The following is a 24,987-nucleotide window of genomic DNA, read 5'->3' as shown; positions in this document are numbered from 1 at the left end:
GAGCCAGAGTCTGGCCATAGGGCCATACAAATTGCGCGGCTGGCCGCATTAATTGTGGCCCTATTTATATGGCCATTTGCCATCATCGTTCAATGGTGCTTAACTTGATTTTAATGCAATTAAAATGCACAAGAGCCGGATGCTTAAGCCCCGGCATCGATAAGAGGCGTCGCGACGCCTTGCCTTCCTTCTGGTAAAATACCGACAACAATGGGATATGAAACAGAGATTCGTGTTGAGTTTTACATAGTCGAGACTTATTATTACAATATCTTTTGGTTTCTACTCGTACATGCATGTTAGTCACTTGACCTACTCTTCTCTTCTCGACAGATTCTTACGACTTATCGAAGCTTTAGTTGCGGGACTAAAGCACTTAGCTATAGACTCCTTGATAGATTGATTTGGGATTGTTAGCATTATACTAAGAGAGCGACACACAACGATTTGTGGCCACAGCTGATGTGTGTGCTTAGGTTCTTCCTTTCTTAGTATAAGCACTGCTTCTTCATCATCTCCGTGCTCGTCTTGGCCGACGGCTTAAACTATAGTTAACTATTTACACTTGCCACTCTAAATGTTAAATGTTAAACCTACAAATGCATCTTTGGTCCAAACGGTAATCGTTTTGTTTTCTACTTTTTTGGAGGCTTAAACGTCGTCTTAAGTCCTAGTTGATATCTAACTCTATTTACAGGTTGACTAATCCATGCGCTGGCTACAGATAGACAAAGTGTCCCAGTCCCTGGGATGGGTTGTTGTTGACAGCCTCCGCCGCCAGCTTCGAGGGGGCATTGCCGTTCAGGTCCAGCACCTCCGTCTCGGCCACGGGCATTAGTCGGCTGTAGATGCCGGCTGGGCCGTAGCGGGCGTTCATGTGAATGTCCAGCAGCTTCTTGTCCTTGCCCAGCGAGGAGAACGAGTGCGAGGCCGTGCGTATCTCACGGATGTTGTACACCGGACTGTAGGCCCGGGCCGGAGACACAGATGGGACGACGGGTGCTGGCGGGGCCGAGGGCGAGACCATGGATGTGGGACGTGGATAGAAGTCGCGACGCAGAGCGCATTCTGTGGAGTTGTCCGAGGAGCCGGAGCTGCTGGCGCACTCGTCCTCGTCCTCGGCATCCTCCGTGCTGCCGCTGCTGCAGCTGCGCAGATCCTCTGACAGCGACAGCTCCGACTCGAGCGAGAGCTCCAGCAGGCTGGTCGCATCCTCCACAGCTTCGCCGGTGGCCAGGGCGGACTCGTTCTCGAAGCTCTGGTTGATGGCCTCGTTCAGGTTGGCCAACAGCTGGCGGCGCCGGGCATAGTTGGGGGTGCGACGCACCAGGAAGTGGCAGTTCTCGCCGCGCTTCATCCGCTCCGCCTGCACGCGCAGTGGCAGATCGTCCGGGTGGAGTTTCCGCTGGCACTCCTGCCCGGGGCACACCTCGTACAGCGAGAAGTTCTCGACGGGCTCCAGGGAGCTGTAGCAGCCGAGCAGCAGCTGCAGGAGCTCGTCGCAGTTGGTCTCCTCGCTGATCACCAGCGACTTGTACTGGGAGCTGGGCTGCAGGGCCGAGGTGTGGACGCGGATCAGTCCGCCGGCCTTCAGCTGCAGGCAGAAGCGGGACTCGCCCTTGGGATGACAGGCCTGCATGATGGCCGGACGGGTGTCGTCGTCCAGCACCAGAATGGTCTTCACTCCCGCCCGACGCACGGCCACCTCCATGGAGAGGTAGAACAGGCGCGGGTCCCGGTGACGCATCTTGAGGCTGGAGAGGAAGGAGTAAAGCGTTTGCAACGGGATCTCCCAGGGACTCTATGTGCTCGACTTACCGTCTCAGCAGCATGGCTATAACCTCCTTGCTGGTGGTGTCCCACTGTATGCCCAGGGTTTTGTACTCGATGTCGATCTTCAGGCAGTTGGTGTACACTTTGATGGTGGTCTGCGTGAAGGATATAATCGTTAGCAAGATGCTCTCTCTGCCTAGATGCTAGATAACCCTACCTGTGGCGGCTGCTCGTTGAGGCTGGAGTAGCTGGAGGCCCGCGAAGGTGTGCGCTGGAGATGGTCCGTAGGCGGCTCGGGACTGCCGCACATGGAGCTGGCGCACGACGAGGCAATGCTCGAGGATCGCAGCGACACGGAATCGGAGCGATTGCGCAACGGCGAGATTTGTACGTGCTTCAGCATCTGCAAAAAGAAGGGAAAAATGGAACAAATTAGTTAGGTTCCACCCTCTATTGTATGTGCGGCTTGGCTGTGTGTAAATGAAGTTGCCACATCCGGAGGGGCGGTAAATATGTGGGCACATTTTAAAGCCTATATCCCCCCCATTCCTCTATTGCCCCTTTCATTGATGAATGCGGCCACTTCCAGGCAGCAGCGGAGGCAGCAGCAAGCCAGTGCTCGTTGAGGCATGCAAATGCGAATGGCTGGCTGGATGGATGGAGGGGCTCACATCTCTGGGCTGAAGAGTCCTCCACTCCAGAAGTGCGGAGGGGTGATGCATTGAAATTAATAAAGGGCTCGCCTCGACCCCAGCTGAGGCTGAGGCTGAGGCATGCAACATCGCTCTGGCAACTGTTCAGCGCGTTGACAATGAGCCATGAAAAGCGAAATGGGGCACTCAACTTTGTTCCACCTACGAGCACATCCCAGGGGCGGGAGGGGGCCCACCCTGGCATTTGATTGAATGCTACACTGAGAGAAGAGATCACCCGTCCCCTCTTTAGTCTCTCTGTGTAGCACTCCTCTTCTCTGAAGTGCTGCCTGCCCCTGAACCAGCGATGCATTGAGATGATTCGTTCGGAGGCGTGCCGTATTGTAAAGCGATTGTAAGCGGAAGTTGTCGCAACATCCGGTTATGTAACTCCACAAACCCCACCCCTCCCCACCACTCTTTCCTCCCTCTGTCTCCCTCTCTCGCCGGCTAAATATGATTCTGGTTTTGCTTCTAGTATTTGCATTAATATGGAAACCGCTGCAACATTCAATTAAATTGTTCAAACAGCGCTGAGTAAAATACAAAGAAAAATGATGGCACGACTTTCACACGATTAATTAGAACAGAGAGCCCTGCGAGCCCTGCGAGCCCCTGGCCCCCTGCTGAGAGTCTCCTCCACTTGGGGCAGCTCCATTCCGTTCCATTCCATTCCCGAAGACTGCGGCAAGTGAACCGTAAACGAGCCAGCATAAAATTTCAACGAGCAGTGGAGCAGCAATGCAAACGATACGACGACCGAAGCGAATGACATGCACTGCAGCGCAGATTGTGAATTGTGACTGCTATCTCTGCCCCCGGCGCCCCTCCCCCTCACACCACACTCTGTGAAGGGTGGGGGGGGACGGGGTGCTTTATAGAGAATATCCAAGTGGGAGGACCCGCTTGAGTGCTGACGTCTGGTGGCTGCCGCAATTAGCGGCTAATGTTGCACGGCTTCACGCGATGATGGAGCCTCTCGGGTCACTGCAAAATTGAACTCTGGTTATCGCTCCCTCACTCACTCACTAGCCCTCTCTCTATCTCTCATTGGCATCTTTTGAGAGATCAAAAATGATTTGACAGATTGAAAAAGTTTCCACTAAAAATCTGTCAGAAATTACACCGAAAAAAAAAAGTTATGCAGAAAGCAGAAACTTTCGTGGCAGTCGAAATGCAAATGCAAATCAAATTCAATTCAAATAAAAAGAAATATTTCCCGGACAGGGAGCAGGAAATTATGAAAATATCGTTACACATAAAATTGAATTAGAAAATCGCATAAAATTTTAGGACCCCGTACACATGGCTGGGCATAAAAATTGAAAGGAAAGCGAAAACGAGGGCGAAAACGAGGGGGAAAATTGGTAAAGAAAATGGTAATAGGATCAAGTTTGAAAGAGAGATAAGAGAACTAAGTGCAGATTAGCTAGGGATTTATGGTGGCAACTGTACCAATGCCGATGCCCATTGAACTCTAATTGAGTTGCTTCTGCAGGGGGCCCCAGAGATATGGCACTATATTCCTGTCCATCCGAAACTTTTCCAATTATTCCCCATCAATATCCAAAGGTCAAGAGTCAAGCTCCCTTTCTCTTGGTGGAAGTGCTGCAAAAGTCACATAAATTCCAGAAAGGCAATACAACAGTCGCAGAGCAGACAGAGCAGTAAGTAACTGCCAGACAGACAGACACGACAGACAACAGACAGACAGGCAGATAGACACGACATTGCACAACTTACAAATGCTGGCAACAGGCAGAAAAGGCAATAAAAACCAGCTCTGTCTTGGCCCCAGCACCAGAAGGAGACGAGACGAGCCGAGACGAAGCGGAGACGTTTGCCAAACTTCTGGAAGGAATGTTTTAATTTTAAGCTTTGCCCCGAGATGGAGATGTTTACCGATTCATCACGAAGCTGCAGCACGCTCCCATCTCTAACCCATCGCCGGCCCCTTCCAGCGCCTTAACTGTTGCACGCTTCGCTGAGATTTATCAGCTTGAAGAGTGATAAAAACTGCTGCCGTGACACTTGCCAGGGGGGGGGGGGGGGGCCAGCCTTTAGGTGTCCTTGAACTTGTTGCTGGAAAACAGTACACCCGTGAGAGAGCGAGAGAGACAGGGAGACACCCACATCCCTTATCATTTTCGCACATATTCGAAAGGCAAAGGACCAAAAGGATTATTGATTGAATTATCCCGGCAACAGCAAAACGAAGAAGCCATCATCAAGAGGGAAAGTACTTTCATGGTCAGCAGACTAGAAAAGGGATCACAAGAAGGCCATAAAGGGTAGATTTTTGTCCTAGAACAAGGAAAGATACTTTAAGTGGGCCAAAGGCAAGCCCAAACCCCTTCTAGTGGGTCTGGGACTGGCACTGGCAGAAAGCCACTGGAAGAAGCTGATAAGATTTGGCTGTCATGTTACGTTGGCTTTATTAATCAAAGACACAGACTACGACTCCGAAGAGCGGGGAACGACAACAACCTCAAAGCATTTGCCAAATGTGTCCATCGTCTCTGGCGCCATCAATGTCAGTGTCAGAGGCAGAGCCCCTGTGAAAGCAAATGAAAAATCAGAGACACACAAAAGGGGCAAATGCAACAGGGCAGAAGCACCAGCAGCAGCAGACAAAGAAACAAAAGTCAGGCCGGGGCAACATCATTTGTATCCCGCCCCCCGAAAAAAAACCAGACAAAAACAGATCCAACACCAGACCCCAACGACAGGCAAATGAGTCAAATTTTGGGGGGGATTGGTTTGGGCTTAGCAATAGATTAGGAATGACCTTGGAAAGTGGATTACATTTGGAGATTATTTAGGAGCATTCAATGCAGAGATTAAGTGATGGAAAATGTGATAAACTTTTGCCCTGGAAAAGCGAATAAATAAACTCTCAACGATAGATACTGCCCCAAAAACAATCTAAAGGCCACATCATATTCATATTCATGTGGATTTTTGCTTAAATTAAACAATTTCCGTTTGCAATTTGATTGACATTCATAAACTGTGGGATTAGCACAAAAACCAAAAAAACCTTTTGATAAAGATACATACATATATCGGTAAATATGGAAATTTGAAACCGGATAAAAACTGCTTTGGCTTTGATATTCACAAATTTACAAATATGTGTGTATATTTGAGCAACTTATGGCCGCGAAACGGACTGTAAATATATGCATTTTTAATGACATTTCCATATGGCAGGAAATCCGATTTGGAAGGGCAGCTGGACGGTTCGTTGATAATTTAAATAAATTGTATTTCCATTTGAAAATCGTTTCGGGAAAAAGTCAATTAATTTAACAGTTGCCACCCCACTTAGAGGGGGAGGGGGCGGGGGGATCCATCCATTTTGGCATTGTTCTACCACCGATTTCTCCCCAATGACTAGCCAAGCGTTTGGCAGAGTTTTCCATTTTCCAAGTAGAAGCAATCTTTTCTGTTTTCTCTGTTTTTTTGTTGTGCTGTGCGCTGCGTATTCTTAGTTGAGTGATTTTTGATGTTTCGCTTAATTTATGCGCAGCTCGTGGCTATTCTTGGCTGCCGAAGAAGAAGAAGGAGGAACCGCCAAGTAAAACCAATCGCCAGCCAATTAAAAATCACTGGATTAAATGGTGTTTCCCTGCCAGCCGAACCATAAATTACCACTCATTCGATTAAAACTAACAAAAAAATGGAGCAAAATTAAAGGGGCCTACGAAAAATCGTAGGAAAATAAACACCCAACAAAAACAGTAGAAAAGTAAACACCCAACAAAAACAGTAGGAAAATAAATATCCAACAAGTGAAAACAAACAATTTTTGTACTGCTTTTTGAGGGCAGAGCCGAGGGGAAAAGATACGGAAAAACCGTCTCGCTGTCGCGCACTAACAATTTTTAATGCCAAATGCTTAAGCGGGCTATTTATTTATTTATCTTTTGGCGGCATTTAACGAAGAGCCTCCTCCCCTGCTCCCCTCCCCCACCGACCTTTGGGCCAGACACTTTTTATAGCCACTTTTTTAAGCCGCTTAGTGGGGCAGTTTTTTATGCAATTAAAAAGTGTTGCATAGGTCGAGGCGCCACGGCCAGGAGTCAAATTAAATTGTAGTTAAAACCATCAAGTTCTTTCGGGGAAGTGCTGCAGGGAAAATTGCAGTTGTTGGCGGATCTCTTTCCAACTTTTACAGGAGTTTTTTTCCAGGATTTTCCCACTGACTTTAAGGTTTCGTTTCGTTTTACTCGCTTCTTAATTGCAAATTTATTTTGGTTCCCATTTTGGTACCTATTTTTCACCTCGTGTTACTGCCAGCTGCCCTTTTGTTTCATTTAAAAATTAAGAAGCATTAACATCACGTTGCAGGTTGCAGGCTGCCGGTTGCACGAACGAGCTATGAGCTCCTCATTAAAATGCTGGCTAAGAAAATAAACACTGGACTGGCAGAAGCAGATGCAGATGCTGGACCGGGGCGGGTCATGTAGTGTTGTAGAAAATTCCATATAGAATGCGGGGGGCAGCAGCCAGCCAGTCCCGTCCGACGCCCACTCCAAATAGAATCAAAAGGGCAAAAACCCATGGCAATCCGTGCATGAAGCTCCAAGAGGGCCGAGAGCAGACCAGCGCAAAGAACAAAGAACAGTCGCTGGCTGCAGCGAATCAAACACAGCGGTGCCCCTCAAGCATCTGTGCATCTTTTCTGCTTGGTTTTCAGTTTGGCGGAGACCCGCCGCCCCGAGGCACTACTTTTGGGTGCAAGTATTTTTACCTTTGAAGGACCCTTCAGGAGAAGTCATTATGCAAAACACGCAGGGGAGGGAGAGACCAGATTTAAATGCCAGCAGCACCCAGAACATAACCCCTATATGTTGCGCAGAGTAAATTATATTTTGCGAAATTATGCAAGCACAAAGTGGCACATAAAATGGAGGGGATGTACACGTATGCAGGTGTTGTCACCACAAGCGAAAATAGTGGAAAATAGTGGTGGAGTGGGGGGAGTGGGGGCCAGGGCCAGTGACAGCATCACTTGTCCTGCAATGACAGGAGATATAATTTCCAATTATTTAGAGCATAGTTTTGGGGCGACCAAATTTCCATTACCCCACCCACAGAGCCACCCGAAAACCCGAAAACCCTTTCGAAATGCCGATCTATGCCCATGTGTGTTTAAAATTTGTGGTCTACTAACGTCCCTGACAGTTATTTCTGGCAATTTCTGTCACCTAATCATTTGCATACTTTGCGGCATTTGCCCTGGCATTTCCATGCGAGAGACAGAGACCTCAATCATCCGTCCGTCCGATGGATGGATGGATGGATGGATGGATGGATGGATGGAATGCATGACGGTGAAAAGGGAATACTCCCCCTCGTACTGGTACTGTTTTTAGCCCTGTTCTCCCCTGGCTAAGCCAACCCAATGAATATCCTTTATTGTCCTTGTTTGCCCAACAAACTTCGTTAGTTCCGTTCCTCCGTTGCCTTTGCTTTTGTGAAGTAAATCATTTCCGAATGTAACCCAAATGCTATGCAATTTATACAATGCACGAATTATACTTTCAGCACACACAAATTTCCATCAGGGGCTGCAGCAGGTGTGGCACATGAGGCAGGCCTCTCCTCTGTGTGCCCCTCTGGGTGGCTGCCTTCATAAATTGCACATTTTAAAAGTGTCATAAATAATGCGTAGGTGCGAGAATCAGCTACGAAATTGAATCGAATGCAGTGCAGCGTACGCACAGGTACCCCCTCCTTCCGGAAACACCCCCAGGCACGCTCCATTTGCCACAGCATACTTTGGAGGGCTGCTGGGAAAAAGTTTTGGGGGAATCCCATAAATTCCAACTCCACTTTCAACTTCGGCAACATATGCGACGTCCTACGGCAGGTGGGATTGAAGATTTAGAATTCTCTTCTGTGTTCCCTGCTCAAAATTGCAGATGATAAACGCACGATTCTTGGGGGATAACTTATGCCAAACAAAACACAATTAATAAGACGTGGAAAATGGTTTTTAATGCACTCGAGAGATAACACTAAATAGCAATTAATCTGCGAGACAGAAACCAGTTTGGGGGGCGCCCCAGCGGAAGCGGTACTCCAACTTCAACTCCAACAGAGACACGCACTTAACCATCGACATCGACATCGACACACCCCATGGAACCACGTTCGCACTTGTATCTGCTAGATACTCTAGTGCTCTGGTGCTCTGAATAACGAGTTTTGCTGCTGTGGTGCCTGCGGGCAGGGCCCGTGACTGTCTCAAGACCTATTAGAGTGCATCCTTGACGCGGCAGAGCAAACAGGAAGTCGAATTGGAAGAAATCACTTCCCACTCATTAAGAGAGAGAAAGACAGAGAGAGAGGTACATAGAGATAGAGATAGAATGTGCCAGGCGCATTTTCTAGTCAACTTCCGTTGGATGTTGCCACTTGTTGCCACTTGGAGAGAGGGACGGGGCGGGGAGCTGTGCAGGGGGCACTAAGGAATTTGCCTGCTGCATAAATTCTTTTCGATATGATTTATAGTTTGTGAGATAGTTTTTGCTGCACTACCACAGCGCCCCATGTCACAAACTGGTTCGAAATGCATTTGCCATCCGGTAGCAGAGGCAAAGAAACAGAGAAAAAAATACCAAACGCTATGCTAAATAATGCCGTAAATGTTTGTTGTGTCTTGAGGTCTGTATTTACAGGGAGGGGGGGCAGAGTGGAGTGGAATGTGCCCCATTTGATTATAGCACTTGTACATTTCGAATTCCGAACAGACGACAGTTGCGTCACAATCAAATCATTCCAGAGGGATAATTGAACTCCTCTGAAGCCCTCTGCCTCTGGGCTCCCTCGTCCTCCAGGATTTTGTGCTGATTTTGGGCAATTCCTCAAATTGATGTGCACGTAGCCACAATTTGGAGCACCCTCTTGTACATCTTTAACCCCAGCACACGACTCGAGACGACTCGACACGCCCCAACCACTACTCTGAGGCGACGAGCGCCACTTTCTTCGGGGGTTCCATGGGGTTTTCGGGTCACATGTGTCTGTGCCTCAAGTTTGTTAATAGGTTTTTCTATGCCACACCTTGCAACGCACCCAAAAACGAAGGAAGGTTCTGGTTTTCCCCACTTCCTCTCCCATTTTTTGGTAGGGCGCTTCCTGGCGCTGGTGCGTGCGGGTAAAACACAGGAAATGTTAACATTAATAGCTCCATGCGGCATGTGGCATGTGGAGAACGGAAATTCAATTAGTTGGCAATGGGAATATATATGTTACGGGTATAATTTACAGTAGGACCCGGAACAGCCAGCCCTTTGGAATTCCACCTCGGATTACATTCAACTAGAGCCTCAAACTTCAACTAGAACTAATTCTGATTCCTCTTTTGACTGCATCTTTCCTGCATTTCACATAATTAGAATTCAAGGCATTCCTGGGGGTTCAAAACCAGTTCTCGTTGCCCCCAATCAAAAAATAATTTAAAGGACAAAAGACACACACAAATATTCCAAAATCGTATTTTCTTCTTTCTGGTTTTTGGGGCATTCACACTCTCTCTCTCCCCGTTTCTCTCTCTCTCTCTTGTTAGTCCTTCTTCTCTGCGGAACGGACGGGACCCGACCCTCTTTGTCTCTGGCCATCGGCATTGTGGGGTAGGTACTATTTGCTGTCAAATTATTTGCTCTGGAATTTAAGACTATTAAAAGGAGGACAAACCAACGCTTTTCAGGCGCCGTCGCATTACGCAAAAGAAAATACATACAGACAGGGCATACCCGTAGTATATATGTATATAGATTATGTATATCTCGCAAAATCAACAAAGGCCCTAACACACACACACACACACACACAGACACAGAGGGGGCGCAAAAAACCGTCGACTCAAAGGTAAACAAAAGCCGCCAAAGGAGCCGGGTACAAAAAAAAACCCAAAGCCAGAGGTAATGTGGGGCATCAGACGGGCAGGGGGGGCGCAGAGAGGTAGAACAGGCGTGTCCGAACCATCTTAGCTATTAATTTTTATTTGTCTTGTCATTTAAAGCATTCCGAGCGACTCGCTTCTGGCCCTCTCTCTGATGGTTTCCACCGGGACAGAGGACAGAGGGAGAGAGCAGAGCGGAGCGGAGTGCGGAGATCTCGAATTACCTTATAAATAGTTTTGTCGGGTAGTAAAAGTCGCTAAAGACCACGGCTTGATAGAGATGGTGATGGTGGGGATTGGTGGAGATTGGCGATGCTGATGCTGCAGCTGCCAGATGCGTGCTTACCTGTAAAGAGAAAGAAAGAGAGAGAAAGGATGAGATGAGGTAAGAACTCGTTGAGATAATTGTTAGATGAGGTAACTGAAAAAGATACTCGCACTCGGGAATGTCTGGTTCGTGGTTCTGGCTTTAAGATACGAACGGAAAACGGGAAGCGGCAAAAAAATGGACAACCAAAGAGAAAGGCTTTGATTTATTCTAAAGAAAATACTAGAAGAATACTAAATAGCAGAACTAAAGAAGTATTCACTGGTTGCAACAAAATATTCCAACTGTAAGAATTCAGGTTCTTTTGATATTTTAGTATTTTTTTAGTATATTGTATGTTCATATTACATTTTTGAATTTTTTAATGCTATGGTATTTATCGGTATTTTTTTATATTTCGGTATTTTTTTAGTATTTCATCTATTTATCAATATAATTAATTGCAATAAATTTTTTGATATTTTGAATGTTTTGGTATTAAGTATTTGTACGTATTTTATTCGGTATTTTCTTTGATCTTTACTTGAATACAAATTCAAAATTATATCCAACAGAAGAAAGCATTCTCTAGTATCAATTATTTATTTTTGGTATTTTTCTAGGAATTTATTATCGCAGAAACTGCTCAAGAATGCAGTTCCCACCAGCAGAAACAGACACGTAAATCAATCAAGCTGCCTGCTGTAAGTCCGCCCCATGCAAAGTGCAACCAGGCAACCTGCAACCTGCAACTGTTGCACACAGCATTTCCCATGGCCACGACTCGGCCACGCGACAGCTGCCACCGCGGTGCACATTATGAAAAACCATATGAGAAAATCTGCCAAAAACAAAAAACCAACAACAGGCGCAGAGAGGAAACTACTCTCAAACACAAAGAGCACAGAGCACAGAGCACAGAATGCTGGAATCTGGAATCTGGAAACGCACATATGCTTTCGCTTCGCCAACACTCGTATCGCATCCATGAGATACACTTGATACGGCGAATGGGAAGTCGAGACGATACAAGGCGATGCGATCCGATCCGGCAGCTGACTTGCAGTCCTTCCATAGATAGCGATAGCGGAGTGAGTGTGGGAATTTCGCTATGAGAAAAGCGAGAGAGACAAGTCCCAGCAGTGGCAACAGCAGCAGCAGCATCCAGAAGTGGCAGAGAGACAGATGCAGCAGCAGCAGTGATCTCTAGAGGTAGCAGGTAGCAGACAGCATCCACCGACCGGAGCGGAGCGGTGGATGGATGTGCGTGTGCACAACATGTGAAAAATGTGGCAGGGAAATGGGCAGGGAATCGTCGATGGATGGATGGGATGATGTTTTCCCTATTAAATTCCGGCCATATAGATAAATAAATCCGGTTCAGGTCAAAGGAAATCGTCGGCAAACTTTAATGCCTGGGGCCACGGCCCATTTAAATAGAATCTAGAACCGAATTTTCATTTTCATTTTCATTTTCATTGGATGCAAATGCATCCGCGGTTTCCGGTTGAGAGTTCCCCGTTCGGATATGGGGATGTGGTTGGAGTTTCCTCTCACTCGAAACAGAGAGAGATCTCATCTCGGAGGTCATCTGCTCATAACAAGATCCATTTAGCAGGCATTGTTCGACCTTTGTCTAAGGCTAACGCCCACAATTAGAGAACAAACAGAGGGATAGGTGGAACCGATGGAAAGGTGTGAAAAGAGGTGTGCAGCGGCGTTTCTTCTGTCTTATCTTTCCAGGTAGAGGGCTCTACCTTGTCAGCATATTGTTTGTGCCCAAAGATTGATGCATTCAGATAAGAGCGTGGGCTGTGCTGGCCCTACAAGGGAGGCCCTCTCTATGGTCTTAAGAACTGTAGATATCTTGGGCCCTTTTTGGGTGCCATTGCGCAAACTTCTTCAGAGTGTTCCAGAATGTGTGGGTGTACGTTTCGGGGGCTTTGCTTTTGGAGGGTTTTTTTCGGGAATTATGGGAATAATTATGGGAATTGTCCCAACATTCATTGTATCTCTTTTTCTTGATATAAACTTTATGTTTCATCATGTTTAGCTCTAATTCTTTTATAACTAGAATCCAGATTCGTTAGCTTTTTCCTCTTCTTTTATTCACCCATTTTCCCATTTCATTTTCTGTTTATCTCATCCTCCTTTGACGTCAATCCCAAAATCAAATAACTTTTATTGCCCTACGGCCAATCATCAGTTTCCCATTTTCATTTCCCTTTCAGTTGACGAAGTCGGAATCATTTATCAATTAGACGCTCTCACACTGTGATTCCTTCAGGGGCCCACTTCCTGCTGTATAAAAAGGGAAATCCCAGCCAATTCTCCCATTCTCAATAGGAGTTTTTTTACAGTGGCAAATTGAGAAGAGGAGGTGAGGGGAGGGAATTTATGGGGCCATTCAAAAGAATGTTCGGGTAAGCGATACATATTTTGTCAACTCGACAATTTGTAGGCATGAGTGGACAAGATTCCCTTTGTTGCACGGAGCATACACGAGAGTTCGAATCTGTGGCGCAGACATTCTTCAGGACAGGAAGCTGATTGTGTCTCTGGAAATATGTTTTCTGTGTAACTTCTATTCTGTGGGCCATAAATTACCCCCGAAAAAGCTGAGGAATGGCCAGAGGGCCGCACCGGCAAAAAAAGAGTCAATTTTCTAGTATTTTAATGAGCTCTCCAGAGCTCTGGAGCTCCATGAAGATTCGTTTTGGCCTTTTCGTTTGCCATTTGCCGTTTGCCGCTCGCCGCTTGTCCGAGAGTTTCTTGGGAACTGCAAATTAAACTAAACTAGTTTTCAGTTTTCTGTTTTCCGAGCGCCAAAACGAAGTACAAAATGGAATTACGCATGAAATGGGCTCGAATCGGAGTTTGTTCGGTCCGAAAATGAACTTCAACTTTTGCCCGCTACAGCAGATGGGCTACGGTCCGCCCTCTGTGCCACTAAGCAAACAAAATTAACATTTCTGCCTTTTCTACCCCTCCCGACCCCCTGGTTCTTGGCCTGGTCCGTTCTGCTAGTGCTTTTTGCTGATTATATCCGGCTGTGGGCTCTGGCTAAAGAGGCTTACAGTTACGTAGCTTAGTGTTTGCCCAGCAACAAGTTCTGCAGCAGCCTCTCCTCGCGGCAACACAGATTCACTTGAAATGTTGCTCAACATGCCCATGCCATGCTCCAGGTACTGCTGGAGATGAGTGCGTGATTTGAGAGCATGAATAACCTGTGGAGGATGGATCTTAAAGGGTTTATTAGCCTTCATCAGAGTTCTTCTTTGTCGTGCAGCGAAAAATAGATCTTAAGTATAGATGCTGGCTGGAAAGAAGCGGCTCTAGTCGCAAATTAGACGGACATTAAAGGTGGTTTCTATCAGTCACATAGCCATCTCTAATGCAAGCAAAGGTAAGGCCTGCAGCAAGTGACTAACTACCGCAAGCCAAGAACAACTCATCTCCATCTCCCTCTCTCTCCCTCCTCCAATCGCTGTTCTCTGCTATTTGTCACGCTTTGACGTAGTTTGCAGACGCCGCGAACGCAGCACGCGCGTCGACGTCGCAGTTAGCGACAAGCGTCAGCGCTTAGTCACATGCATACACACACTCACTCACACACACACACACTCGTACTCGTTTTCGTATTCGTTTGATGCATTTGTTGTCGGTCTTTGACTTTTGCTGCGCTTTTCCGCGTCTGACTGTCAACACTCTGCTATGTTGCCGGCTGCTGCTGCTGCTGCTGCTGCGGAGACATGTTGCTGAAGGTGATTGGCCTTTGGGCAATTTTGTTGCTAAATGACGTTGCAGCTTACTTGTGGCTGCTGGGGCAGGGAAAAAAGTTGCATCTCCTGGTATTTAGTGCAAATATGCGCTGGCTTTTAATCTATGATGCATTAACTGTTAATGTGCTTAGTGGCAGCTGCTGCTTGCCTCTTGACATCTCTTCCTGTCCGCCAGTCGGAAGTGCAGCAGCAGCAGATACATGAAATATGTTTATATGCATTATGTATGTATACACACTAAGCACAGTGGTGGGCAAAATAAAAGGTACTCTGAGTGTTAAATGAAATATAGGCCTTTTATTTATCTGTCAGAAAATATATTTAGAAATAAAACATGAATCGCTCCAGAAAAAAATGGTAAGATTACGAAACTACGAATTACCGTCCATCTATTTGAATGCCCCACAGCTCACCGATGCTGCAGAAGAGCTTGGATATGCGCCTGCGCGGCGCCCAGGCCAAGGCGTACCTCAAGCGGGGCGCCTTCAACGCGGTCGTCCTGCTGCTGCTGCTGCTCCACTTGTCTAGGACGTGCCCGTGCCAGCGGCGAGGCTACTTTTTCACGGCAGAGTGCACCGTGGCCACAGTGGTGGCCCTGAACGCGGTGGCCTGTCTGGCCAAGTACTCGTGGCTATGGCTTAGCGGCGTCCATGTGATTGGGACGAATGCCCAGAAGTGCCTACTGGATGGCTATGATGGCAACTCTTTCAGGACCATCTGCATACAGAAGGAGAAGAAGCCGCGTTGCCCTGAAGTAGAACCCTGTTTCAACGATTATGTCATCAATTGGCATTCATCGTTCGAGGACGCCCGCTGCCGTCCCAAACGCAACCTCGCCGGGACTCCCCAACGGCAGAGTGCCCACGCAGAGGTGCCGCCCGACGACTGCCTCACCGATGTCCGCCAGCTGCCGGCCCTGATGAAGAGTGCCCGGCGTCACCGGAGAAGCTTGGACATTTCCGACGGGACCAGCGCGCAGCACACGAGCCCGGGCAATGCGTTCTGGCACTGTTGCAACAACCAGTCTATCGAGATGAAGACAATCTATCAGCTGGCGCCCCCGCCGCCACCGGCCTGCGCCGAGAACGCCCCCATGACCTTCGAGGAGTTCAGCTCGTTCCAGTTCAAGGACAGCAGCTCGGAGGTAATCAGTCGCATCGCCACGGACAAGCTGCCGCAATATGTGGCCAACCTCAGATACTGGATCTCCACCACCGTAATGCAGCGCCTGGTCGATGAGATCGACAACGTGGACAAAGTGTTCCGGCACCGAGGCTTCAACGACATGAAGATCGGAGCCGTGAGCCTGGAGCGTCTGCGCGTGGCAGCCGAAAACCAACAATTCGTGCAGACCTGTGCCCCCTCGCTGCCCACGCTCCTGCTCTTCCTCGACGGCTTCAGCAACCAGGAATATTTGGTGCAACGCATCAGGGACCTGTCGCAGGGCTCCCGCCTGGCCGATTTCGGCTGCAACGGCCGCGAATCGGCCGATCACTTGCCCACGGACGCCGCTATTGTTTTCCATCTGTTCTGCGCGTATTTGGACAGCCAGCTGATGCAGACGCACCAGACGCACGGAGGATGGCGGCTCTTCCACCACTACTATGTGCTGGTCCGCGACGACAAGCGCTCCCTGGCGGCCAAGGACATTGCGCTTGCGGTGCACAACCTGGCCCACTGCGCCATCCTCTGCACCGGCAGCCCTCTGGACCCCAAGTTCAATTTTATCAGCGGCAAGGAGCTGCACAACTGCACCTACGACAGAAACAACTTGTTCTGCGTGATCATTCAGTTCCTGCTCTACATGCGCCAGCGGCAGGGGTCCTCGCTCGAAGGAGTCAGCCTGGGGAAGGGTGGCATCAACATCATGTGCGCTATCGGCAACTGAGACAGCCAATGCTCATATTTTAATACCAAACTGTATTAAAGCTGCACTATCACTATAATTATGACCACAACTGTAAGCTCCTATGATTTCTGCGGAAAAAACCCAATACCACGGAATGCTGGAAGGATACCCCACTATGACACTCAATTAAACTCAATTGTTGTTTAATTATTTCAATAATTATTCATTTTTTACATTGCACACTACTTTATTATGTATTTAAACCATCGCAAGGTGGGTCTGCAGTGCTGCTCTGGCACTCCAAAGCCTTTTTCCAAGAGAATTAAAATGAAAATAATTGCCTGCAACAGATTTGAGGGCATTGAGGGGGTACATTAGCTAAGGGAAGAGCCCTTTTCTCTATCTTTAAGAGGAATAAATGCACCATTTTCAATGGGTTTTCACAAGGAACCCATTGCCATTCTGTGGAACATCAATTTAAAGAGCATTCAAGAATCATTTACCATTTCCAATTCCCATGAAGAGCCCTCTCTCACGTTGTTGAAATTAATTATTGTAAATGCCATTTTGTTTTTGTTTTTTTTTTTTTTTTTGTGAAATAAAGCGCACTGGCGACTGCCATTGATTAACACATAAAGAAAACACTTTAGGACATTTTAAATTTCCATTTACATTTCTCTTTTTTTGTGTCTTGTTTTGGCTCTGAACGCAAAAAATACACACGCTTCATAAATCTGTTAAAATCCTGCCATATTTCATTGAAGCCTCATAGCCATCCCGCCTTTGAAAAACTGAAACGTTTGCCGCCTCATAAATTTCAAATATAATACAAATAGCCAAATAAAAACCGAAAATTAAAAATTTAAAAAATCGCATAAAGCTTTCAGCTCTTGGCGGAAATTATAAATTCAGAGCAGGAGCTCTCGATTTTCATATGTATCTGTATATTTTCTCTCGTGTTTTACACAATTCTCGATTGCAGCAGGGCGTTTTTCCTATTTTTCACTGGAAAATCAAGCGCGCAGTGGAGGTACGGTTTCACAGTGGGTTTTCTTTCTTTCTTTTCTATTTTTGTTGTGGCGGTTGTCAATAAATTATTGCAACATGCTCTATTTTTGGATAATTTTCACTCTGCCCCCCCACCTGTGTGTCCCACCTGTGCTAGTCCCCGTTTTAAATTGCAGTTCATTGGGCTTTTGGGAAATTGCAATTCTATTCAAATTCTAGACAAAAGTTTCGCCAATCGTTTTCCCAGTCCACAAGGCAAGGTCGTCCGTCGTCTATTGTCTACGAAATTCTCTCTCAGTTAAACAAATTGCACATTTGTTTTGGATAAATCAACTGAAAAGAAGACAAAACAAACGACTATCCCACACTTGGATGCGTCCTCTAATGCCCTCAAAGTCACAACAGACACAAAATGCAATCATAAATAAAATATGCCCAGGCCACAAAAGGCCTCCAACAAAAAGGAACACACTCCCAGAGTGCAGAGCATTTCCAGCAGATCTCTCCCCCACATGTTCTTCGCCCGAGATTCCAAGAAGAGAACTCCTAATGAAGTTATGATCTTGGGGGAATCATCTGCCTGCCAGCCAGCCTGTTCGTCTGCATAAAATGCATATATTGTATGTATATTTTTAGGGCCGTTCCATAAATATACCGCAAAAGCTGAAGGAGAGGGCGCAGTAGACGGAGAAGCCCTCCACTTAAGAGCTCAAACAATTAATATTTTCCATATTTCTTCTCGATCTTTTCTTTTCTTTTCGTTCCTTTCATTTTGTTTATTCAAGTGTCGATTAAGTTGTTTTAATATTAAGTATTCTTCTCCCTGATATATCTCTTGCCAGAGGCCGTGGGCCGAACAGTGGAGAGCCCTGTGCCTATGTGCCCGATAAGCATTATGTTGCACATGCATTTATTCGTGTGTGTGTGTGTGGGCGAGTGATTCATTTCCATTTCCATTTCCATTTATGGGGCAGCAGTTTGACGGCTATTCCGGAGAGTGGTTCAAGGCACTGTTGTTCAAGATTTGTACCCAGTATTTATAGGATTTTATCCATGATGTTGTTTACTAAAAGGGAGACCTCAGAGCGAGAGATATTCCCTTTTTTCCGTCTCGTAAATTGATCTCGTTTTCCCCGTTCCCCACACAAATCATCCTCCACTGGGGAGCCAATGCCAATCACAACTCTGAAAACAGCTAACTGCCAAAAAAAAGCGCCAACTGCCAGCAAAAGTCTGGCCAAGAGAAGGGAAAGAAACAGAAAAGGAACTGCAGCTCCTCCGCCAACCGATTCTCACACAAATTTGCAAACGCACAATTAAGTCGCCTGGGAGAAGAGCAGAGCAGAGCAGAGCAGGAGAAGAGCAGGAGCACAGAGCAGGAGCGGAGTGGAGCTTCCTGCTGGCAGCAGACCCTTTCCCCATTCCGTGCCCCCCCCTGCTGCTGCTGCTGCTGCAGTGGAGTATATGATGTGCCAAGAAAGACGTCAACTTGTCACTTGGCAGCCCATCAGCAGTGGCAGTGGCAGTGGCAGTGGCAGTGGCAGTGTGGCAGTAGCCCTGTAGCCCCAGCAGCGGCAGTAACAGCTTTTAAGTTGGTTAATTTGTCAAAAGAAGGGACACACACAGAAAAAACTGCAATTGTGTAAAGAGTTCTCTCGTTGGTTTTTTTTCTTTTTTTTGGGTCCTGGGTACCCCCCCCGAAATGTCCTGAATGTCTGATGTGCCAAGTGTTTGCATTTAGTCGGACGGTAGTGGCACTGACTGATGTACAGAGAATTAATCACGCTCAAATAGAGCTCCAAAGTGGGTTCCAGGCTTTGCTTTTTTGTTTTTTTGTTTTTGGCTTTAAACTGTAGAGTTTCCGGCCTTTAGAGAGCTACCAACAAAACGGGTGTTACACGCATATCGATTACGTGAGAGGCACGGTAGGGTCGAGGGCAGGGGCAGGGGCAGGTTGCAGGGGCAGCTAAAAGTTGCAGTTTTGCAGTTAATGAATCCCCAAGTTGTCCACAGAAGAAACTACTCGTAAACGCACACAGAAACAGAGGCACAACACAGCCCAAGAGATGCGGCAGGAGGAAGGAGGCAACAAAAAGTAAGTCAATCAACTTTTAGCCCCAACATTCCTCCGCATTCCCACAGTGCATTAAGCAGGGCCAACAAATTCCTGTATCCCAGGGATCCCAGGATAGAAAGGGACCCGAGAAACAACAGCAAAACCACTTGCGGTTGCATTTTGTGGTTTCGTTGCCATTCGGGGGCATGCATCCACCGACACAGCCGCTGCAAAATCGAGAACGAACTTTTCTCAGGGCGTGAGAATCGCTCGCTCTCGCTCTCTCTCTCTCTCTCTCTCTCTCTCTCTGTCGGGTGTGGGGGTGTGGGAGCACGTGGTAGAAAGTAAATCTCAAGGCAGTGGATTTCTCAGACTGATAAGGCGTGAAACTGTGAGATACATTTCGCAGCTAAACGAAAGTTTTACGAGGCCTCCAGGCAGCAGCACAAACGAAAGGTTAACCTCAAGACAGAAGCTACTGACCCTAATGGATCATCTGAGTGAGGAAAAGTGTGGTGGAAAAGTGGGAGAAAAGAGTGAGAAAAACAAAAGGGAACAAGATCATCTGTGGGCTGAAGAAAGTTCCGAGATAAAACCTTGATTGGCCATAAAACACAGAGTGGAGATCGAGAAAGGCCTCAAGACTGTAGATAAACCCCCAAAGCCATGGCTAATGGATGATTTAGCTGAAGATCAAGGAACATTTAGAGGGGTTTTGAATAGAGAATAGAGAATAGAGAATCTCCCTAAAGGGAGATCTTTGCTTCTAAGAGGGCTACTAGTATATGGATTAGGGCAAAGAAACTTGGAGATATCTTCTCTTTAAGATAGCTTACAACAATCTGTCATGTACGAGGCCAACATCTATTGAAATTCCTCTTCCAACTATTCAAATTCCGCTTAACTCATCTCAAATTCGAGTGCAAATTCCCCCGTTCGATGAGTAATAGTAGATTTCCCTAGAAGCAAATTCAATACCGAATCACTTAACACAAATTCCTCAATCGCACATATATAATCGTTCTCTCTATATAGAGAAGAGCCCCAAGAGAAAACCGGTGGCTCTATAATTGTTTTATGGCCCACTCGCCATTCACAGCCTCGCAAGCAAATAAACCGCTAACAGATTTTGTGTACTTAGCCTTTCTGTTAATTAATTGTTAACAAAAAAGCCAACTGTCGACAGAAACAGAAACAGCCAGAAAGAGAAAGAGAGAGATGGATAGAAAGAGAGACAGATGAAAAGCACACACACAAAAAGTGTCGTCGTCAAGCTTCCAATTTTCGCTGACATTTTTGGTGCCATAATTTATAATAAAATATCCCCCCTCCCCCCCCACCACGCATAGTCGTACATATATTATACCTTTTGAGTGGGGCTTTTAAAGGCGCTGACTAAGTGTGTTTTTCGCTGTAATTTAGCCAAGTTAGCATGAAATGGTAAACGAGGTACGAAGCCCCGCGACTGACTTCAATTCAATTGAATTTCGGAATGAATACTTTTGATATTTTCTGTTGGCTCTGAATAAAAGTTAGCCTCCACCTCAGAGGCAGTCGTCGGTCGCCTCATTGAATTGCAAATTGATTTGCAAAAATTTGCTTATGACACGAGTGACGATTGAAAGGCGACACAGGGGGAGTGGAGGGGGAGTCACTAAAAGATACAGATACTCAGATACTCAGATACATGTAAGCAAAAGTCCGGGTGGCACAATTTTTATGGCAATTTCTGTTTCAATTGTCTTTCGATTGCCGATTGGCGGGACATACATACATATGTGTGCCCCCATGTGGGTGTGCCACCGCTGTTTCCATTTGAAAGACAATAGACCTTTTGTCTGTTCGGTTCGGCATAGCTGTATATGGAAATCGTACAACTTCCTGAAGCTATAAAGCCCCAATCCCAATGCATGCCATTAGCCACAGATTATGCGACAAAGCGTTTACGGATTGATACGATTCCTTCTGCAGAGCAACAATCCTTTCATCGGAATTTTTCTAGAAGCAAAAACACGTTTTGTAAGACTCCACACTCCGCAGATCATATCGAGAGACATCTTCATTCGCTCATTCGTTCAAGTTTCCAGCAACAACATCGCAGCATTTAGTACGAATTGAGTTATAAGCAAAGGCCCCTACTAGATCTCCGGCGAAAGATAAATGATGGTCGGACGGCAGACCACACTCGAGAGACTAGAGACTTCCTCTCCCCCCTGTGCTGGGCATCAATCAATAGACTACTTCCCTTTTAAAACGCCTTTTTGGGCCAGGACGTGGGTGCAATATCGAATTATCAAATGAGGCGAATATCCTTTCAAACAGCACGTTTCTGCCAGCAGCCCCAAATAGTGGTAACCTGTAGCCTCTACCTGTTATGATCCCTAGGAAGAATAGGCGCTAAAGCAAAGCAAACCGCACTTGACAGTAGCAGGAGCAGGAGCACGAGCAGGCAGGTAGGCGAGTTCCGAGCAAATCTCTCACGTAGCCTCCTACTCCCTGCTGCGTTTCGGAGGGGTCTCAAGACCCTTCCCACTGCATTGTTCTCGTGCATTTCCTGATTTTTAATTAGCCAAATAGAAACAGACAATGCCAACAAGTTGTACAAATTGTTAATACCCGAGTGCACCCGAGGATACGTGCCTGGCATTTGCCCAGCCATGGGACTCGATGCTCGGACACAAAATACTCTCACACTCGCCGCCAGGAGACAGGAAATTAATTCAATGTCCACGTTTTTGGGTTCCATGAACTCCGTTCAACTCCCCGGGAAAATTGCCTGAAAGTGAAGTGAAAAGCCACCGCAAGATGGGGCGGAGGAGACCCCGAAAACCGCTTTGGGACATCGGGCACTTTCCACCGCGTCATTTATTATGACAAGACGCGAGCTTCTGTCAGCGCCGGGAGCGGCTGGCAGCGAAACTGGACTTGACTTTGCCTTTTTTTGAGAGTTTTTGTGGAGCAAAACGTTCAGTTTTTTACCGTGTATTTTTTCCCCTTGAAATTTGTGCTATTTGTACGAATTGGCGTTAATTAGCAAGAGTTATGGAGATGGGAACTACGGAAATTCTGAGAGAACCATTGAATAGAAGCCAACAAATGGAGCTACCGAATGATATATGAGAGCGGATTAGGGCCACGAAAGGGATAAGCATTTGTAGGAATTCCTAATCCTAATGGAGCCACTGGGAAAACGTGTGATCTGAAGCAACTCTAACGAGGTACAATCTCCAAAGAGTAATCAAAATAATCATGGATAGCCATGTGAACTTGTTATCCATCGAATATGCATTCAAAAACAATGGAAAGGGTTTTTCTCAGCCGAGATATCCATCAGGGCATCAGCAGAGACCGATCCACAGCCAGGTCTAATTCAAATACCAACTTTATGTCATTTATAATCATTTAACAAACCGAACCAACTCTCTGGCTAATTAAGAGAGCCACTTGACTGGGGAAATTTACATAAAAAATGTTTATGTTTATGCATTTTTCGTAAATAGTTGGGAAGGTCTTTTGTGTGGCCCCTTGAGGGCTTTGCCATGAAATATTTGCATAAAAATGATGAAAAATTAATTGTTGTTCAGTTGCAGATTTTTCCCCACACACAAAGAACCGGACAATGACATGGGCATTGCCGAGGATTTGCATTACGAGTATATAATGGCCACAAGATGATCTCCGAGGTGGGGAAACGGAAATGAGTTGCCAAGTGCCAAGTGCCAAGGGAACCGTTGTTGCAGACCAGACCTGACCAGACCAGACACCAAAAGTTCAATCAACTCTGCTCTCCGAGCTGCTGGTCTTAAATGATTGATTGAAAAATCGATTGGTGATTGGGTGATTGTGGATTTGGTGAAAATTCTAAACTTTCGCCAAAACGAAAAGAAAACCAAAAAATAAACCAGACCACAATCAGATCAGAAAACTAGTCCATCGATCCACACTTTCTACAGGAAGAGTGCGTATTGAACCACATAGATAATCCCAATCGAAAACTGGGTTGAATTTGATTGATCTGCAGAAAAAGAACTTACCTTTAGAGCGGATGAGAGAGAGAGAGAGTTTTATATCCAAATAGGTACAGGTATGGTGTGTAATCCCAAGACTTTACTGCCGCCTCTTGACTTTGATGGATGGCCCGAAGAAGAAGTCCACAAACACAAGGCCGTCTGTCTCCTCTAACTTCTTGTTGCTTTTTGCTTTTTATGGCCCTTCGGTTTGCATTAAGTTATCAGCGCGCACTTCACTGTGTTTTACATACACGCCGCATTTTTATGCGTAGCCGTAGCCAGAGGTGCGTACGTGCCGCATGGGGTACGCGTGGAGCCGACACTCGAGGAGGGAGCAGAACCGAACAGATGTACAGGAAACAGGTGCAGTGATTTTTCTATATTTGCCCTTTTAGTCACAGTTTCGATTCGTAGTTCTCGGTTGAATGTATTTTCACTTGTTTTCCTTATTTTGTCAAAATTCGTTTTGGTTGCACTCTTAGTTTCGCGTGCAGTTTGGATAAGTTTGGGATGTACCGTTAAGCAGTGCAGCGGTACCCGATAGTGATAACAACGAAAATTCGGCGACGAAAGCAAAGACGAACCGCACTCGGCAATGTTGTGGAGCGTTTTGAACGTCAGCGCTAGCGGCAGCGAGGTCTAACCTGTTTCAGACTCAGCAAGCAAGCATGAGAGACAAGACCTATTCGAGAGAGCTGCGGCGGAGAGCGCTCACATGATATGGTCGCTCTGAGAGAGCGTAGGCATACTGGAGAGCGGAATATGTCAGAGCAGATCGAGCTAACTTAAAGGGCTGACTAGCGCTCTCTCTGTAGTACTGCTTTCTCTCTCTGCTTTAGTCGCTTTGGTACTGCACTCTCTCTCTCTCCCAAGCGTAGGTGTGCAGTGTCTCTCTCGCTCTTTTTACATTTGTGTGGGTTGTCACGCATGCGCTTGATGTTTGAAGTATTGCGGTGTTGCTGCTCTGCGTGCCAGTGGGCGTTCTTGGGCGATTGTGTGGAGGAAAACTAGTTTCCCATTCGATTTTGACCGGCATGTGGGCTTTCCTCACAGGAAAATTCGTTACCGAGGATGGGGCTAGAGAGAACAACAGCAACAACAAGTCTCAGCTGAGTGACGCCGGATGGGCTTGGATGGTGCTCAAAGTTGAAAGGGCGAGGCAGACAGAGAGTTCGAGAACACAGACAGGGGAAAACTCTGTTGATTAAGTGAAACGAAGCCTAAATCAAAAACCAAAATTAACTGGCAGTATTTTATGCCACATTACATATCTCATATAATTTTGGGATTTTTTATAAATCAGATTTTAAGCAACAAGTATCATAAACTGTACAAGAATGTCATTGAAAAAGTTCCCCCAAAAACTTACAAACCCAAAATAAACATTAAATAAATATAAAATTACTTGAAGGTAAATGATACAGCTTGGGCTCTCTCATAAATTTTCACCTTAGACTTTAAAAACAATTTATAAACACCACATGCGACTGCCTACCAACAAAAAATTACCATAATTCATAGCTAGAACTTACTTGAAAATTTATGATGAGCACGTTTCTGGCCATTTATGGGTTAAAGACTCTTATGGCAGCTCG

The 24,987-nt window shown here is 46.4% G+C and overlaps 2 protein-coding genes across 2 annotated transcripts; one reads left to right on the top strand and one right to left on the bottom strand.

Annotated features, from left to right (window-relative positions):
• Window positions 1-235: 235 nt before the first annotated feature.
• Window positions 236-24,031, bottom strand: LOC108163595. The gene is made up of 4 exons (XM_017298978.2): window positions 23,417-24,031; window positions 1,991-2,176; window positions 1,819-1,928; window positions 236-1,754 (listed from the first exon to the last, which is right to left on the bottom strand). The coding sequence occupies exons 2-4, from the start codon at window positions 2,174-2,176 to the stop codon at window positions 719-721; spliced, it is 1,332 nt and encodes a 443-aa protein (XP_017154467.1). The 5' UTR covers window positions 23,417-24,031; the 3' UTR covers window positions 236-718.
• On the top strand, window positions 14,761-16,528 carry LOC108163594 (transmembrane protein 209-like). Its single transcript, XM_017298977.2, has 2 exons — window positions 14,761-14,826; window positions 14,878-16,528. The coding sequence occupies exons 1-2, from the start codon at window positions 14,804-14,806 to the stop codon at window positions 16,355-16,357; spliced, it is 1,503 nt and encodes a 500-aa protein (XP_017154466.1). The 5' UTR covers window positions 14,761-14,803; the 3' UTR covers window positions 16,358-16,528.
• Window positions 24,032-24,987: the final 956 nt, after the last annotated feature.

This window comes from Drosophila miranda, chromosome 4 (assembly GCF_003369915.1).
Source record: "Drosophila miranda strain MSH22 chromosome 4, D.miranda_PacBio2.1, whole genome shotgun sequence".
NCBI classification, from domain to species: domain Eukaryota; kingdom Metazoa; phylum Arthropoda; class Insecta; order Diptera; family Drosophilidae; genus Drosophila; species Drosophila miranda.
This window is presented reverse-complemented; position numbering and strand designations above follow the sequence as displayed.